Source organism: Rhinoderma darwinii, chromosome 5 (assembly GCF_050947455.1).
Source record: "Rhinoderma darwinii isolate aRhiDar2 chromosome 5, aRhiDar2.hap1, whole genome shotgun sequence".
Classification (NCBI taxonomy): domain Eukaryota; kingdom Metazoa; phylum Chordata; class Amphibia; order Anura; family Rhinodermatidae; genus Rhinoderma; species Rhinoderma darwinii.
Window position 1 is genome coordinate 311,998,819 of NC_134691.1, and position 18,554 is coordinate 312,017,372.

Genomic DNA, 18,554 nt, shown 5'->3' on the forward strand with positions numbered 1-18,554 from the left:
TATATTTAGTCTGTGTCTGTAGGATGAATAAATAGGAGTAGTTCGTCTATTGTAAAACATTGTTCTTTTGTTTATAATGTGTATTTGATTTTCTCTCTCGTCTCTATGCGCTTCCAGATGCCAACCCAGTTTGTGGAATCCGTCTTAGAGGTCCACAGTAAATTTGTCCAGCTCGTCAACACCGTTTTAAATGGGGATCAACATTTTATGAGTGCACTAGACAAGGTACATTAAACCAAGATGAAAGAAAACGGAATTGAAATATCTCCACGTCCCATACTGTTCTACTGTCCCGCCAGATCAGTTGGGATGGTAGAACGGTATTATAGAGACACTTTAAAGGCTATTCACACGTTTCTTTTTTTTGTTTTTTTTTTTAATAAGAAATGTTTCTCAGTGTGTTTGGTTCAGTGTCAGATGTGATCGGTAACAGGTGGATCCGGTGTGTCAGACACACGCAGGACCCGCTGTCACTGAACCTGTCAGTCCCGCTGACATCAAGGATTTAGGGCTCAGCGCTAGATACAGCTGCTCAGTATACAGAATACAAAGCAGCTGTATCTTAAAAAGTAACAGTTTTTAATAAAAAGTCATTAGAAAGTTGCACCCAACACACTGATATACATTTTTAATTTAAAAAATGTTTTTCCAAAGGTGTACCTAGCCTTTAAGGAAAATCGCTGGTGTAAAGCTAGGCCTAGATGATTACTTGGAATATCTGCTGAACCATGGCGTTTGAAGTTGGGTAGCTGTCTTGTTTGAGGCCCCTTCACTGGTTTACATTACGGCTCACGATGTGCGTGCTTATTACAGCTGCATTTTACTGCTGCAGGAGCTGGATTTTGTACACAGGACAACCTGTATGAACAAGCGGGTTATCTTGCTGTGCAGCAGGCCAGCGTTCCAACCAACTGAAGTCTCTGTAGCACAGGCACTAACCGACTGATGCATATTTTATTACACTCGCAATTGTATAACAGAGCAGTAGTAGCTGGAGGCATAGATAGATCAGTTATATGTTTTTCATAGTGTCATTACTTACATTTCAGATTTTTATTGCATTGCAGTAGAACATAAAATTGATACTGCATTCAAGTTCTATAGAACGCTGTAGGGGAAACCATCGTATGCAATAAATAAAAAAAGCGTAGGTCGCACAAAAAAAAGCAGGAGTAGCCACATGCAGATTAGTTTATTTGAATGGGGCTAATCTGGGTGCAGAAACAGTTTTTGTTTTTTTTTTAAGTGCAGAACTGTGGCAGAAATCCAAGTGCCAGCCTAGGATTTCTGCCGCAAAATCTCGGGCAAGTGTATGTCAGATTTTTCCTCCGGAAATGATCATCCGTGTGAGAAGAGCACAGACAGGGTCAAAATAGTTTTCCTTCTGTAGCTGTTTTTTTATGTAGTTGCAGTGTTCTGCCTGAAGGTGGCAGGCCAGTGGTATGCACATCCGTTACATAAAGCCACGACTCCTGCACCTTTTTATACTTTTTTCTTTTACTTTGTTTTACCACCACCGCCCAGTTCCTGATAATTGACTGAGTGATGATCATATCAATCCAGTTGTGCTAGAAAGGGGTTGTATTTTTAAGCAGCCTTTTAGCATAAATTTATTTCATTGATCAGAAAAGTCTAGCAACCCACAGATCATTTTTATGTGACCTGGGCAGATGATTTAGGTTAATATTTTAATTCTTTATCTATGCAGGCTCTTACATGTGTTGTCAACTATAGAGAGCCCAAATCTGTCTGCAAAGCACCTGAATTGGTAAGTCACCTTTTTCCACGCAATATTGTTGGGGCTCTTTTTGTGGGTTTATTTTTTTGGTTTTTTTTTATTTGAAGCACCACATAAAAGGGGATCACCTCGGGTCTGGCTTACATCACCCCTGGCAAACAGCTGATTTTGCCTGGGGTAAGTTACTGTCGGCTATACATTTCCCCTTCAGCGACTACTATAGGGGAAATACAGTATTGCATGTAAATGCTGTTAGCAGTTTTTCTGCTCTGGCTCCTAGAAGGCGGGTCCCAAATGGGTCATATGAACAGGGGTTGACTTTGCGCGGCAACCCCTTTAATATATTAGAGAATTGCATTATGATCGGTTAGTCTCAATGTTCAGATCGGCATCTCTGCCCCTTCCATTCACATAACACCTGCTAGTATAGATGGTGCTTGTATTCTGCCGGCTTGGCTTGGAGGACAGCTACGCGGAATTTGACTTGGGTGCCTCGGTCTTGCTATGATGAGCAAACTGCATTCAATTGTAAAGGGAGTCATTTGGGTAATGGGATACTGCATTTTCAGCATTTCCATAATGTAATAAATTTAAAGTAGCTCCAAATGTGAAACAACTAAAATGTTTGTATTAAACAAAGAAGGACACAAAAGTAAAATAAAGTTAGATTTTTTTTCCTAATGGTCTAAGCAGCTGCAATCTATAGTGTAATAGTTGTGTCATGCAGAATGTAACCCCGTGCTTCATCTATGTCTTCATCATCCCCACAGCTGGCCAAATACTGTGATAACATGCTGAAAAAGTCAGCCAAGGGAATGACTGAGAATGAGGTGGAGGACAAGCTCACAAGTTTTATTACCGTTTTCAAATACATAGATGATAAAGACGTTTTCCAGAAGGTATGTTTTATATCCAGCGTATTGTCTGCTTCATTTGACCAGCCGTCTTTTTATAAACTTTTCCAAAGTTTTCTTTTAGTGCAGAAAAGGCTGAGTTTTGTATATATCTTATTATTAGAGTAATCTTGTTTTGTTATGGATGACAATATTGTTTACTAAAAAATACGGGGATTCCCCGAGTAAATCAGGGTAAGGCCTCATGCACACTTCCGTTGGCCGTCGTACGGCCGATAATGATTGATCCGTGGAACACGAACTGCACACGGATGGCTTCCATGTGCAGTCCGTTGTTTCACGGACCAAATCAATGAAAAGGCCGAGACTGTTCCATCAAAAACGGGCAGGAGTAGGACCTGTCCTATTTTTGACGGAACGGCCACACGGTTCCGTTAAAACAACAGAAGTGTGCATGACCCCATTGAAAAGAATGTGCCTGGTCCCTCACGGCTCTTGTTCTTCAACGCTGCACTACCTGCCTCTCCATTGTGTGACCCCCCCCCCCCAACCAATCTCTACTCTCCAATGTCAACCTATTCGAGTCTCCTCACAGATTAGTTTACCAGGATATACGTATAGCCACCGTGATATATATTCTGTCTATATATAGAACAAACTAAAGCACATGTTAACGGACTTTACCTTCCTGAAGTGCTGGTCCAGAGAGCAGCATTTGTCACTCTATCGTTATTATTATTATTCTTGCCAATTAATGTTAAAGTAAAATGGTTTTTTTCCCTGCCAGTCAATCCCACATCTCTGGACACCGGCAATATTGGGAACTTTGTAGACTCTGATAAAGTCTTGCATCAGTATTGCATATATATGGGGTATCAAGTGGCAGGCTGCATCCCATTTTGCAATCGAAGAAGCCATGTTGCTTGATATTGGATTAATACCAGCCATACGCCAACGTTTTATTTTATGATCAGATCCTGTTAACCGGTTAAGGACTAGGCTGTTTTACAGCTAAATGACCAGAGCAAATGTCACAATTTTGCTATGCGCTTCTTTACATGACTATAACTCTGCAGGTGAATAAAGTTCATCTTTGAATTTTACACTCTTTTTAAAGGACAGATAGGGCTTTGTTTTAGTGGCATTTGTCAGTATATATCATTTTTTTTTTTTCTCTCTAAAGTGGGCAAAATTGGAAAAAAATGCAAGAATTTAGCAATTGCGTCAGTTTATGCTAGCTTTTTCACACACAAAATGGACCACGGACAAAATTTATCTCCTTTCACATTCTTCCACTTCTCCCGTGCATGGGGATACCAAATATGTGTGCCTTATTCGCTGTGCGGGCATGTGCCAGGGCTTAGCATAAAAGGAGGCTTTTTGGCCTTTTCGGTCCAGGAATTCTGCACTTGACTTTATAGCCGCATACTATTTTCTGGGGGGCCTAATGCTGCTGAAACATTAGAAACACCCCATAAATGACTTCATTCACACAAGTAGACCCCACAAGGTTTCCTTCAAGGGGTTTATCATATTTTTAGACAGTCCAGTTTTTTTCTGAAAGTTTCTTGAATAAGATGGAACAAAATAAAATCAGCGCTTTTTTAGCAAATGCGTCAGTTTATACCAGCATTTTTCACACACGGTATAGACCACGGCCAAAATGCATCTCCTTTCACATTCTGCCACTTCTCCGGTGCACGGGGATACCAAATATGTGGGCCTTATTATCACATAGAGATGTAGGAGGGCGGAGGATAGAAGAAGATTATTTCACAAATCGCTTTTTTTCAAAGCTGGTTTTACAAAACACAGAGTTTCTATAACACTTCCAAAATATCTGCTCTTGAAGCAGAAATCCCAAAATATTCATCTAGGGGTATAATGGGAATTAATTTTTTTGGGTTTTCTAAAATAAGAAATTGCAGGTTTATGCAAATGGAGCTCTCCAGCAGATGAACTTTAGAACATATGCAAACATGACATCCACCCCCCACCCATTCCCTCCCTCACCCTTGGAGTAAAATCAGGGGAAAAATAAAAACGTAATGTAGGGCAAATATATTTTCAACGAATTAACTAAAATCTAATAATTCAGAACAGTGTGGTATTTTTTAAAACATGGCTCAATGCACAGGCCTGGTTGTGAGGGACATGAGGGACAGAAATATCGGGAATCTTTGCGGTGCCCGTCTTTTCTGCAGACGCTGCACTTTTTCTGGGGGTTGCTTCTGGTTGGTGTTGGGGGAATCCGACTGATGAAGTGTCTTTCAGTCAGTCGCGTGACATCCTCAGACTGGGGGCATTCTCTGGTGTCCTGAACATCAAAAATGAGGCCTTCAATAATTTTTTCCTGGAAATCCAGGTATGTGTCTCTGCCTCTGTTTTTTTTGTAGAGCACAAATGAGTTGTGGATTGCCACCTGTAACAGATAAATGGCCACCTTTTTGTACCAGGTTTTAGTTTTGCGTTTTACTAAATAGGGCTGTAAAACCTGGTCGCTTAAATCCACCCCCCCATGTACTTGTTAGGGTATGTTCACACGGCGGGGGTCCGTAACGGCTGAAATTACGGGGATGTTTCAGCCTGATAACATCCCCGTAATTTCAGCCGTACCGGCATGTGCAGGCGCTTGAACGCCGCGTCAATTACGGCCGTAATTAGCGCTGCTATTCATTGGAGTCAATGAATAGCGGCTCCAATTACGGCCAAAGAAGTGACAGGTCACTTCTTCTACGCGGGCGTCTATTTACGCGCCGTCATTTGACAGCGGCGCGTAAATATACGCCACGTGTGAACAGACAAACGTCTGCCCATTGCTTTCAATGGGCAGATGTTTGTCAGCGCTATTGAGGCGCTATTTTCGGGCGTAATTCGGGGCAAAAACGCCCGATTTACGTCCGTAAATAGGCCGTGTGAACATACCCTTATATTCGGACACGCTCACTGGTTTGTGCTTGTCCGATGTTGCCCCTCTTTCCCTCACTGCCACTGTTCCTGCGGTATGAATCGTGCTTAGCACATACACGTCTTTGCGATCCCTGAACTTGACCGCCAGCAATTCTTCAGATGCATAAGCACAGGAGTCCCCCTTTACCATGCGCTTCCCCACTAATTGCTGTGGAAAACCAATTCTGTTTTTGCGCATGGTACCACATGCCCCAGTCCTTGCAGCATGCAAATGCCTAAACGGGGGCACACTGGAATAAAAATGATCACAGTACAGGTGGTACCCCTTGTGAAGCAGAGGCTGCATTATCTCCCACACGATCTTACTGCTGGTGGAAAGATCAGGGGGGCATCCAGGAACATTTATTGTGCGGTCCGGCCCTTCATAAATCCTGAAGGCGGTGGTATATCCTGACCCGCTTTCGCACAGTTTATAAAGCTTAACGCCATATCTTGCCCTTTTGGAAGGTAGATATTGGCGAAAGCTAAGTCTGCCATGAAAGTTGAGGAGGGATTCGTCCACACTTACATTCTGCTCAGGGGTGTAGAGTTGCAGAAATAAATTATTCAGGGAATTTATCAGTGGTCTAATTTTGAACAACCGATCCCGGTTTGCATCGGTACTTGGGGGGGCCTGTGCGTTGTCATTGAAGTGGAGGAACCTCATTATTGTCTCATAACGAGACCTGGGCATTACTGCAGAATATACTGGGGTGGCTTGGGCGGGTCTTGTTGACCAGTAAGACCTAATGGAGGGCTTTTTGACAATACCTATATTTAGAGTGAGCCCCAAAAAATTTTTTAATTCCTGCAAATTGGTGGGCGTCCAATCTCTGGCATGGGTGGATGAAGGTTTCTGCCTTAGATATTGAGTGGCATATAAATTTGTTTCGTGGACAATCTGATTTAGGATGTCGTCCGTTATAAATAAATGGAAGTAATCCATTTGGACAAAATTTGTATTGTCCACGGTTATGCCAGGAGTGGCCGTAAATCCGTGGATTCTAGGCCCAAAAGATGGGGCAGGTGCCCATACAAGAGCCTGGACTGAAGGGACCAGGCTGTCCCGTGCTACAGCGCTACTTGGCCCTGCGCTTTCATGTTCTGCAGTTTCAACTGCATCAGGGACAACGTCCCCTGAAGATGAACCTGAAGTGACGCTGTCATCGTCACTGCCCAAAACAGGTTCCATCTCGGACGCCATCTCTGATGCGGTCTCCGACTCAGACCACAGCATGGCGTATGCCTCCTCGGCGCTAAACAACTTCCCTGCCCTAACGTCATTAACACTTAGGCCTCATGCACACGACCGTAGTGTTTTTCTGGTCCGCAAATTCCAGGACCGTGTTCCGTGAAATGTCATCCGCAGTTCATCCGTATGTCCTCCGCAGTTCATCCGTATGTAATCCGCAAAATGCGGATGAAAAAAAAAAAGCCTAGGTAAAACAGGATGACGACAGAACTCATTCCCGGTCGTCGCCTAGCAACACTTCCGCAAATCCGCAAAACTGCGGATGACACACGGAGGTGTATCCGCAATTTCCACGGGCCCATTGACTTCTATTGGCATGTCCGCATCGAATTTGCGGCCCGTAATAAGACATGTCCTGAGTTTCTGCGGCACGGACATGCGGAGACCCGTGAAAACACGGATAGTGTGTATGGGCCCATAGAAATGAATGGGTCCGCAATTCTCCCGTGGATTTGCGGGGGAATTGCGGACGCAAAAACACGGTCGTGTGCATGAGGCCTAACTAAACAAATTTTTATTTTTATAAAACACACAAACTAACTGGTATATATATCTACACTACCGCTAACAAAAAAATAAACCGCTATTGCTATATATATTATATATATGTGGATATATATATAATTATATACTCCCTACCTGCCTATTCTAATAGAATAAAAGAAAGATAGAAAAAAAGATAGATGGATAGATAGATTGTATAGATAGATAGAAATCTATCTATACAGAGAATGTTTTAGAGTGTAACTGTATTTTTTGTGTAACTGTATATTTTTCACTGTAATCTTCTGGCAGCAATTCTCTCGAGTCTTCTCTTCTCCTCAAACTGAAACAATGTTTGAGGAGAAGAAAAGAGGCAGGAGATTTGCTGCCAGAAATGTCAAAATAAAACAAATGTGGTCGCTGTGATAGGTTTTCACAGCGACCACATGTTCAGGGACCATCAGATTGGTCCCTGATACTCTGCCCAGAGCTGTTGGTAACAGCGTGGGCACAGGGCTGTGTGCACGCGATCGCGTGCACACTGTTTTATACGTACAAATGCATGTGATCGCTGTGATTGGTTGTCACAGCGATCACATGTTCAGGGGCCAAAAGATTGGCCCCTGACATTCTGCCCAGTGCCCATGGCTGTTAGCAACAGCCAGGGCATAGAGCTGTGTGCACGCGATCGCGCGTGCACAGTCTCTGAAGTGCCGCCGTAAATAGTCTATACGGCGGACTTCAGAGACTCTGACCGCTGGCCGTAAAAATACAGCCAGCGGTCGGGAATTTGTTAAAATCAATAGACATCCAAAATAAATCTTATCAATGGGAAGAGGCAGACCCCCAGCTCATGGCCGCCTTTAGGGAAGACAAGAATGTGCATGTTAGGCCTCGTGCACACGACCGTAATAGTTTTTACTGTCCGCAAATACGGATCAGACTGCTATGGATATGCATGGGGAGCCTTCCAATTGCAGAAACACCCATAGACTTCTATGGGCAAGTCCGTGCCGCAATTGTGGACAGGAATAGGACATGTTCTGTGTTTTGCAGATCATTTCTACGGCCTGGACACACACCTGTAAATATACGGAAAGGTGTCCGTGGCCAATAGAAAGGAATGGATCTGCAATTTCATCCGTAATTAGGGATGAAAATTACGGTTATGTGCGTGAGGCCTTAATGGCGGATCAGCGTTGATGACATTTATCCACATGACCATTCAGTTATGTTATCTGTGACCAGCTGAAAGAATTTCTCTATACTTGTATCATCTCATCATACCCTAGATTATACGTGTTCCTCAACTCCAAGCAGGACGCACAGGACATTTAGAAGAAGGGACGCCTGTATCAGAACATCACAATCCAGTTACCAAGATGTGTTTGTGATGATATCCATCCTTCCTAAACAGTGTAATAACCGTTTTTTTTTTTTTGTCTGGTATTTTTTAGTTCTACGCTAGAATGTTGGCAAAACGATTAATTCATGGCTTATCAATGTCAATGGACTCTGAAGAAACAATGATCAATAAGCTAAAGGTAATTTTCAGATTTTAGTATTTTAGGCAAAAATTGTGAACAAGGTCACGGACAAGGCGTGTAGAAATAAGGCCATACTTTGGTATACAGAAAAAGTTATGCATAAATTTTTTTTTTGGGACCCCTTTCACATTCTCATTTGCTCGGTACACGTTTGTATCCATATGTATACCAAACAGTATTTTTCTGACACATCCGTTACACGTTTTTACATGGGTTAGTTTAAGGGCTGATTCAGACGACCGTGGCGTTTTGCCTGCGCAAAAGCCACATACCAGCGCCGTGAGGCAGCATCATATGATCTTTTCACGCAGCCGCCATCATTATGACACGCCATTTGGATGTTTGTAAACAGAAAAGCACGTGGTGCTTTTCTGTTTACATTCATCCTTTTGACAGCTGTTGCGCGAAACAGGCAGTTCGCACGGAAGTGCTTCCGTGCGACCTGCGTGGTTTTCACGCACCCATTTACTTCAATGGGTGCGTGATGCGCAAAATACGCAGAGATATTGAACGTGTCGCGCTTTTTACGCAGCGGACAAACGCTGCGCAAAAAGCACGGACTGTCTGTACTGGCCCATAGACTTTTATTGGTCCATGCCAGCCGCGTGAAAACCACGCGGCCTGCACGGACGCAATTCACGTTCGTGTGAATCCGCCCTTATGTTTATGTATGTTTTATATGCTTTGCATACATAAAATAGAATAAAAGTTATTTGCATTTCACATCTAAATCTGTTATTTGTAAAGGTGATATTACATGACGTGGGCCGTGTAAACGAGCGCCAATCAACGAGACAGCTTGTTGACCAGCTCTCGTTTGCTCCGTTCACAAGGCGTTAGCCTGGGACCGAGCGCTCGTTACTCCAATAGCTCATCCCCATACATTTGTATCAGGTCGGCAGCACATCAGGGAGACGTGCTGCCGACAACGATAATAGTTTTGGCATTTAAAACGTTGCAATCAGCCGATTGCTGATTCATCGACTGATCATTGCCCTGCTTACACAGGGCGATTATCGGGAACTTTGCCTGATAATTGTCCGGTGGAAAAGGGCCTTTAGACTCCACTAATTATAGGTGTAGTAATACTAAGGCCGGACAAGCACACTTTGACAGAGCTTGAAGGGTATTCCCAGAATCGACAATTGTCACCTATCCAATCGTGAGAACAGGGGTCCTGAACCCCCCTTTTCCCTTGCATGCTCGACGGTCGCTCCATTCAAGCTCACTGAACCCCCACAGTGAGGAGGAACGGGAGTTCAGGACCCCCGTTCTCGGCATCAGTGGTTGTCCGATCAGTTGGTCCCTCAGCGATCAGACAATTATGACCTGTGGATAGGTGAAAATTGTATTTTTTGCTACAACCCCTTTAATATGAATCTACACCTTTTTAACATTGTGTGCTGATTAATGTCTTAATATATATTTAAGCTCCAAATCCCCTGCATAGATCTAGAGGTAAATGATAACATTCTGGCTGTTTGCATCCACCAATAAGTGGAATTTACCACTTATCTCCTAGACGTCTATAATACCTATATGTACGTTCTATGTGCCGATGCCCCGTGCAGCTGGACCGTATATAGACGTGATCCTCTTAAATGGCAGATCGCACTGTATAAATCTCTGCCATTAAAGAGATTGGGTTTATACTGTGTCACACAAAAATGCTTTATCAAAGTAAGCGCTGTGTTCAGCACTGGGGCCCGAATGCATTTGGGTCGTTGTCATGGAATCACAATGATGTCACGGGCCTCCAACTGTAAGAGAGAAGAGAGGGGCATGCTGGGAGGAAATTATTGGTTATGATCTGCATCATGATATTCCAGCTTCCTCCAGGTAAAAAAAGTTAAAAGTAAAACAAAGTTTAGAAAAAATTAAAATAGAAAAAAAAGACAAATAAAAATAAAAAAATCATTTTTTAGAATTTTTTTTTTTCAATTAGTATTAGTAAGGTAGTAAATTAGGACTAGTTGGCCATTGGTGTCCAGCTGTACAGTGGAGCATGCGTTTTATTTTTTAATACGTACCATAGAGGCAGACCATGCAGCTTCTCTGGGTCCCTCGGAGAGTAGGTGCACCGCCTTGGTTGGTCTCGTTATTTGGTATTGGGTGACCACGAGTTATTAGCAAACAAGGGGGTGGGGAAGTGGCAAAAGAGTCATGGAAAGGGCCTGACGCATCTGTCACCGGTGGCAAAGCCCAGCACCAAAATCGGAGGCCCAGTTTGGTCTTTGCTATGGCGCCCCTTATCTTATGTATGCCATTATTTTAAGGGTAACCAGTAAGACATTTTGGATTTAAAGAGGCTCTGTCACCAGATTTTGCAACCCCTATCTGCTATTGCAGCAGATCGGCGCTGCAATGTAGATTACAGTAACGTTTTTATTTTTTAAAAACGAGCATTTTTGGCCAAGTTATGGCCATTTTTGTATTTATGCAAATGAGGCTTGCAAAAGTACAACTGGGCGTGTTGAAAAGTAAAAGTACAACTGGGCGTGTATTATGTGCGTACATCGGGGCGTGTTTACTACTTTTACCAGCTGGGCTTTCTGTTGAGAAGTAACATCCTCTTCTCTTCAGAACGCCCAGCTTCTGGCAGTGCAGACACAGCCGTGTTCTCGAGAGATCACGCTGTGACGTCACTCACAGGTCCTGCATCGTGTCAGATGAGCCGGCACCAGAGGCTACAGATGATTCTGCAGCAGCATCGGCGTTTGCAGGTAAATCGATGTAGCTACTTACCTGCAAACGCTGATGCTGCTGCAGAATCAACTGTAGCCTCTGGTGCCGACACAATGCAGGACCTGTGAGTGACGTCACAGTGCTGCACTGCCAGAAGCTGGGCGTTCTGAAGAGAAGTGGATGATACTTCTCATCAGAACGCCCAGCTAGTAAAAGTAGTAAACACGCCCAGATGTACGCACATAATACACGCCCAGTTGGACTTTTGCAAGCCTCATTTGCATAAATACAAAAATGGTCATAACTTGGCCAAAAATGCTCGTTTTTTAAAAATAAAAACGTTACTGTAATCTACATTGCAGCGCCGATCTGCTGCAATAGCAGATAGGGGTTGCAAAATCTGGTGACAGAGCCTCTTTAAATAACTCTGACGTAAGAAAAGAGAAAAAAATAAATAAAAAATGAGGCTTGGGCTACGCCTAGTTCCAAAAATTCGCTATGAAATCGCTGTCCATAGGAATATATTAAGTAGCTATAAAATCTCTTTAAAACTACTACAGTGAATTTATTTGCTAGCGTTTTTTTTGTTCTTTTTAATCGCTACATGCTGGGAATTCAGAACGATTTTATCTATAGAGTAAGGCTAAGTTCACACTAGTGTTCGTATAAGTTTACCTCCTTCCGTCAGAGGAAGAGAGGATCGAAAGATTAAACATAAAGCAACGGTTCCGTTAGAATTATCATTTCTTTCAATGGTGATTCTTTTGTTTCATTTGCTTTCCATTTGTCTCCGTTCGCCAGGTTTTCAGTTTTTTTTTTTTTTTTATTGAAGCAAAAGTGCAGTCTGCAGAACTTCTTCTGTTTCCGTGAAAAAAAAATGGAAACCTCGCGAACGGAGACAAACGGAAAGCAATCGAAACAAAAGAATTCCCATCTAAATCTATGGTAATTCTAACGGAACCGTTGCTTTCCGTTTAATCTTTCGATCCTTTTTCCCTCAGACGGAAGAGAGGTGAATAATGCTAGTGTGAACTTAGCCTTGCATGGAAATCTTTCAAATCGCTCGCTAATGTTTAGGTTACTTTATAGGAAAAGGTCTTACTATGACAAGTTTGTGTGTAGTCGAAGCCTCTGAAAAGATTTGATGATGTGAAAAGTGATAATTACCTGGTCAGCTGTTGGTCTAACTTCTATTCTACACTGTTACAGCAAGCATGTGGGTATGAATTCACCAGCAAACTTCATCGAATGTACACAGACATGAGCGTGAGCGCAGATCTTAATAACAAGTTCAACAACTTCATCAGAAATCAAGACACCGTTGTAGATCTGGGCATCAGCTTTCAGATCTATGTATTACAGGTGAGTTCTCCTTCCAGTGTGTCAGAAGTTATAACTGTATAGAATACTGATCTCCTCATGGTATTCCTACTGGAGGCCGAAGCTTCTCAGTAGAATTTAGGTGCGCAGGTGTGGGACTAGCGGATTACAAACCTGGGATTGCTGGACTTATACATTTTTTCTTTTCATACACATAAAAACATACAAAGTACTGATTTGTGTCAAATATAAATTGTATGCAAAGCCTTAAATGTGTTATCCGGGATGTTTTTGTTTTTTTATTGGGGGTTGAAAATTAAATAAATAAACCAAAAAAGCAATACTTACCTATCCTTGCCCCCGGAGGTAAGTATTTCCAGCCCCTAATAAAACCTTTTCACGTCCCGGATAACTTCTTTAATCTGCTTGTTTCAGACAGTCTTTAAATTACTTAACCACCATTGTCTGATCGGTGAGGGTCCAGCCACTGTGACCCCCGCCAGTCACCAAAATGAAGTGACCTAAGCACTAGGAAAGCACCATGCCGTTTCGTCTCCTACCGGCTCCGCTCTACTTTTTCCGGGCAGCTGTATGGATGGCCATTATAGTTAGTGGCTGTCCATTCCGCCCCATCCCGCCCCCCCCCGCCACCACCACCACCACCATAGAAAGCAGAGCGAGGCTGACAGGAGACAAAGTGGCATACTTTCCTAGCACCACTGCCACATCATTCTAGCGATCAATGAGAATCACAGCGTTTGGATCCCGAGTGATTGGACATTTGTGGCATATCCTAGGCATAGGCTAACCATATTGTCTTTCGTGAGACAACCCCTTTAGGCCTTGTTCACACAGTGCATATTTGCTGCAGATTTTGCATGCATTTTTTAAGCCAAAACCAAAGATCGATCCAGGAGAGCAGACCTATAAGGCCATCCTTTATATATTTCTTCTGTTTAGGTGCCGGTCCTTGTTTTGGCTAGAAAAATACATTCAAAATCTGCAGCAAATATGCATAGTGTGAGCAAGGCCTTACAGTGACTCCTAAGGTGGAGCTTCACTTCACAACTATGATAAATAGCGAATTTCCATCCAAGGGTTTGTCCTATCTTGCCGCCTCTGATTCGAGATTCTGGTTTTTCATTGTTTTAATTCCTTTGTACACTTATTTACATAATGTATGTATTGGTGTCACAGCTAGAGCTGTATTGCTGAACCCGGGTCACTGGGTTATTAGGAAATAGTCTGTAGCACCGGTTTGACAGCAATGATCACATGCACATATATTGATATTGTCAACATCTGAACAAAGCCGATCTGTCCTCCCCAGTATACTCCACTAGAGAATCTCCTGTGATATCAGATGTAGACCAGAGCTGTTGGAAACTTTTCCTCTCCACCAAAGATGAACTTTTTTTTTTTTTACACATTAGGCCCCTTCACATCTTGTTCTCACACTACGTTTAGCGTGTACGTCTGGAAAGCTCTCGGCGTACACACTAAATGTGTATATAGGGCTCCATTAGCCCGTCGTAGGTTAAGATAGTATCCTTTTGGCCTCCGCCAGACTGGCATACGTCAGTATACTTCTTTTTTTTTTTTTAGGTATGTAATAATGTAGTAGACTATGCAATTCCATACAACGGAATTTAGTTTAAAAAAATCTATACCACACCGTATACTTCTTGTGGGAGCCGTAAGTTACTGTATGATATACGTGACAGGTAAACGTTTAACTATGTCATGGGCTTTTTAATAGCTTTTCATGATCTATACATTAAATGGAAACCATTCGGCCCTATGGCCACAGTGACAAAAACCGCCCCAAATCTACCTCTATTTTTTTTAATGGAAGGTAGAAGTGGAAAAAAAAACCCATCATGCCCTATCTTGGAGCAGTTTCCACCTCTGAACCTCGATTTGAAGCCAATCGGTTTTGTCCCGATTTTTAGCATTTGCTAAATAAAATAAACCGCCGACCAGTAGAACGCCTCCAAACAAGTGTCATGTAGCCAGCTGTACTCCATGTACTCCCTATAGCGGTAGTACAGCGGGGCTGGTCACATGACGAAGAGTTGTGTCGTCATGAAGGAAGACTGTGCCACTAGACTTCCGGACCCCTGGCAGCGCTGATGCCACACGTAACATACACTGATGACGGTGTGTTTTTTTTGCGTCCGCAAAACGGACACGTTCGTATGAATCAAGCTTGAATATAATACACTCTTCTTCCTGGGTTTTGTCTGAAATACAGAAAAAAAGAGGGGAAAAGTCTTCTGTGCCAAGAAGGAATACGTTTTTAATTCGGTCTCCGACCATATAAAGTGCATATAACATGGTGATTTAAGGAAAGGAGAAGCGCTTAAAGGGGTATTACACAGGATGGTTTATCCACAGGATATGCCATAAATCCTTGATAAGTGTAGGTCCTGGAGCTGGGACATCTGTCTTGAGAATGGGGGTTGCCCGTCCACGAATAAATTGAGAAGTAGCCGTGCATGTGCACGGCTCTCTCCATTGATTCTTAATGGACCCACTTTCTTGAGATCGTTGAGGGTCCCAGAGCTGGGACCCGCATCTATCAGTCATTTATAGCATATTCCTTAAATATTCCCTAAATGTCTGGGCAGGGAATAACCCTTTAAGCTGTTGTCTTATTGGCTGTGAAGTAGCTTGCAGCTGCAGAAACCTTCCTCCACTGATAAAGCACACCCCCTTAGCAAAGCCCTGCCAGCTCAGCTGGACCCCTGTTCTCTTTGACAGATTGCAAAATTTAAGATTTCAACATTTTGTTCCAGGAATATGCAGAAAGTCTTGTAGACTGACAATATGAGAATGCTTGAGATCACTGAGATTCCAGATGATCAGATATTTTCAGCTATTGATTCTGATCTGTTATGATACATAAACATACACATATACATATACATGGTTGGATAGATCTATTTACACCACGGCTGCTGGAAGGTTTGTAGTTCCCCTGATGCTGGCTTCCCAGTTTTTCATATCGGATAAATGTCACATTAACAATTTTTATCCCAGCTAGATAAAATGTGGTGCACCACTGGGATACAGAAGGAGTAGAATAGCGTAGACAGCCGGTTACATCACTGTCCTCCTACTGTAACTAGAACACATGGAGAGAAGTAATTCACTGGTAAATTATTGATGTGGATGACAATAGGTTGTTCGTTCTTTGTAATTACCTTTTTTTTTTTTCTCTGATTGGAAAAAAAATTCTGATTTTTGAAATGGACTGGTCTTCATGAGACAACCCCTTTAATAACTGTACCTACATGTACGGTAATGGGCAATCCTTCACTAACGTGTAACGAATTATACAATGCAAGTGTCAATTTAGGGTCCTCTTACATGACCCGACATGGGTCGTGTAAACGCTTGTTGATTGGCACTCATTTTTTCCTTTCACAAGGAGCAATGCATGGGGACGAGCAATCTTTACTACGTTTGCTCTTCCCCATGCATTTCCATCATGCCGGCAGCCCACTTGGTCAAAAGTTAAAAAAAAGCCCAGTTGGGCATTAAGAAGTCATTAGCATAAATCTAAAATTGCCCATAACTTGATCAAAAATGATTATTTTTTTTTTAAATAAAAAACCGTGTTCTCTACATTACAGCGCCAATCACATTACGTAGTAGATAGGGCACTTATAATGTGGTGACAGAGTCTCTTTAAGCCTAGAATGAACACTTTAACATACATGCAGTGATCAAGTTATTGTAGTGTTCCATGCTTGAGAGAGGCTCTGAGGCGCTGAAACGTCGCATGGGTGAATAAAAGTTCCTTTATTTTGGATGTGCTGCCCGAGTCTCCCTTTGTTAACACCGTTGTAGTGTCTCTACTGTTTTATATCACAATTTAGTTTAAGATGTATAATCCCTGCGTCTGTATGTCTTAGGCTGGTGCATGGCCGTTGACTCAGGCTCCATCCTCCACGTTTGCCATCCCTCAGGAACTGGAAAAGAGTGTTCAGATGGTAAGTTTTGATTCTACGACACAGCCATAATTAAAGGGGTTGTCTGGAATAAGAAAAAAAAGTCTGTTACTTTGGTTTTCCTCCAGAAACCGTGCCACTTGTCTATTGGCTTTGCCTGGTATTGCAGCTCTGCCCCATACGTTGCCCATAGACAAGAGTGGCACTGTTTGTTGTTTTTTTGGGGGGGGGATCCCCCTTTTCTTATAGACTTTTTTTATTTATATCGGAGACCAGCGCTTTTTGCCGTTTTCTTGCCCCATTCACCCGGCATTTGCAAAGAGCTTTGTTGGGCTGTATGGTATGCTTCGGCGTATCTTTTTATTTGCTGTATAAAATAGTGTAGTAGACTTCGCTATTCTGTACAGATAGATACAGTAAAAAAAGTACCTGCGCAGTATTTGTTTTTACTTTGGGAGCGATGTATGCCTTTACAGTGACATACGTTACAGCCTTCTATTCGAGGTATAGGTGAGGTGATACTCCCGGCTTACACCTCCGACATAGGGATGTTGTCTTAAAGGGGAATTACAAAAACTTGACTGATTTCTTTCAGAAACCGCACCACACCTGTCGATGGGTTGTGTCTGGTATTGCAGTTCAGCTCAATTAAAGTGAATGGGACCGAGCTGCAATACCACAAATAACCTGTGGAGAGATGTGGCGTTATTTTTGGAACCATGTTTTTCAAATTCTGAACAATACCTTAAAATCGCCAGTAATCGGAATTTAACTGGCAATAGGTAGAAATTCTTCTTTATCTTTCCAGACTATAAGTCTTTCTATATGGCAAAATAATGATATCTAATACTCCTCTGGTGAGGTTATGTAATGATTAGATTTTGCTAAGATCATAATGGTATGTTGGTATAAGCCGAAATACTACATGTTTTTTAACCGTGGGAATTCTTTTTAAATTCTCCTTCAGGTGATGTCTTTATTCCATGAAGTTCATGTGTTGATTTATATACTCTGCTTTTTTTCAGTTTGAATTATTTTACAACCAGCATTTCAGTGGCAGGAAGTTGACATGGTTGCACTATTTGTGTACAGGTAAGAAGCTTGAATTTGGAAAGGTTCAATAAAGGGGTTTGCCCATCAGGGACATTTATGACATATCCACAGAATTTGCCATAAATGTCAGGTGCAGGTCCCACCTCTGGGACCAGAACCCATCTATAGAACGATGCCCCCTAAACCCTGCTGTACCTTTTTTTATGTTCCCGCTGCCACTTTTTTGTAATTTCCGACTATGTATTCAGGAAAACCGCGTAGCTAGCTTTAACTACGCTGTTTCCGTAATGGTCACAGAAGTGAATTCCAGTTTTCGTAATTTCCGACCATGTAATTGGCCGGGAGGCAGCAGGAACCGAGAAAGGTAGAACGGGGTTTATGTGGCCCTGTTCTAGAGATAGATGCGGTTCCCAGAGGTAGGACCGGCATCTATATGACATTTATGGCATATCCTGTGGTTATGCCATAAATGTCCCTGATGGGAAAACCCCTTTAAATAGTCTGCGTTTGTTTAGCGGGGACTTTTTTGTTCACCAGGTTGTCTGCCAGTGCAGCTATGTCTGGTACTGCACCTCTGCCCATTCTAATGAATGAACACGGCCACATACTGCAGTGGGCACCACAACTCCTTCCTTATGCTCAATGGTGGGGGTTTCAGTGGGTCAGATCGGGGGGATCATGATATCCTATCATAAGGACCTTCGTTAACAGACTAAA

At 42.6% G+C, this 18,554-nt stretch overlaps 1 protein-coding gene across 3 annotated transcripts in view; it reads left to right on the forward strand.

Moving 5' to 3' along the window:
• Positions 1-18,554, forward strand: part of CUL2 (cullin 2) — a 73,912-nt gene that overhangs the window by 31,250 nt on the left and 24,108 nt on the right. For all 3 annotated transcript variants that reach the window (XM_075827453.1, XM_075827451.1, XM_075827454.1), the window contains exons 11-17: positions 118-225; positions 1,709-1,768; positions 2,509-2,637; positions 8,734-8,820; positions 12,718-12,870; positions 16,749-16,826; positions 17,810-17,876. In XM_075827453.1, the coding sequence (XP_075683568.1) occupies positions 118-225; positions 1,709-1,768; positions 2,509-2,637; positions 8,734-8,820; positions 12,718-12,870; positions 16,749-16,826; positions 17,810-17,876 (682 nt within the window). The remainder of the gene's footprint in view (positions 1-117; positions 226-1,708; positions 1,769-2,508; positions 2,638-8,733; positions 8,821-12,717; positions 12,871-16,748; positions 16,827-17,809; positions 17,877-18,554) is intronic.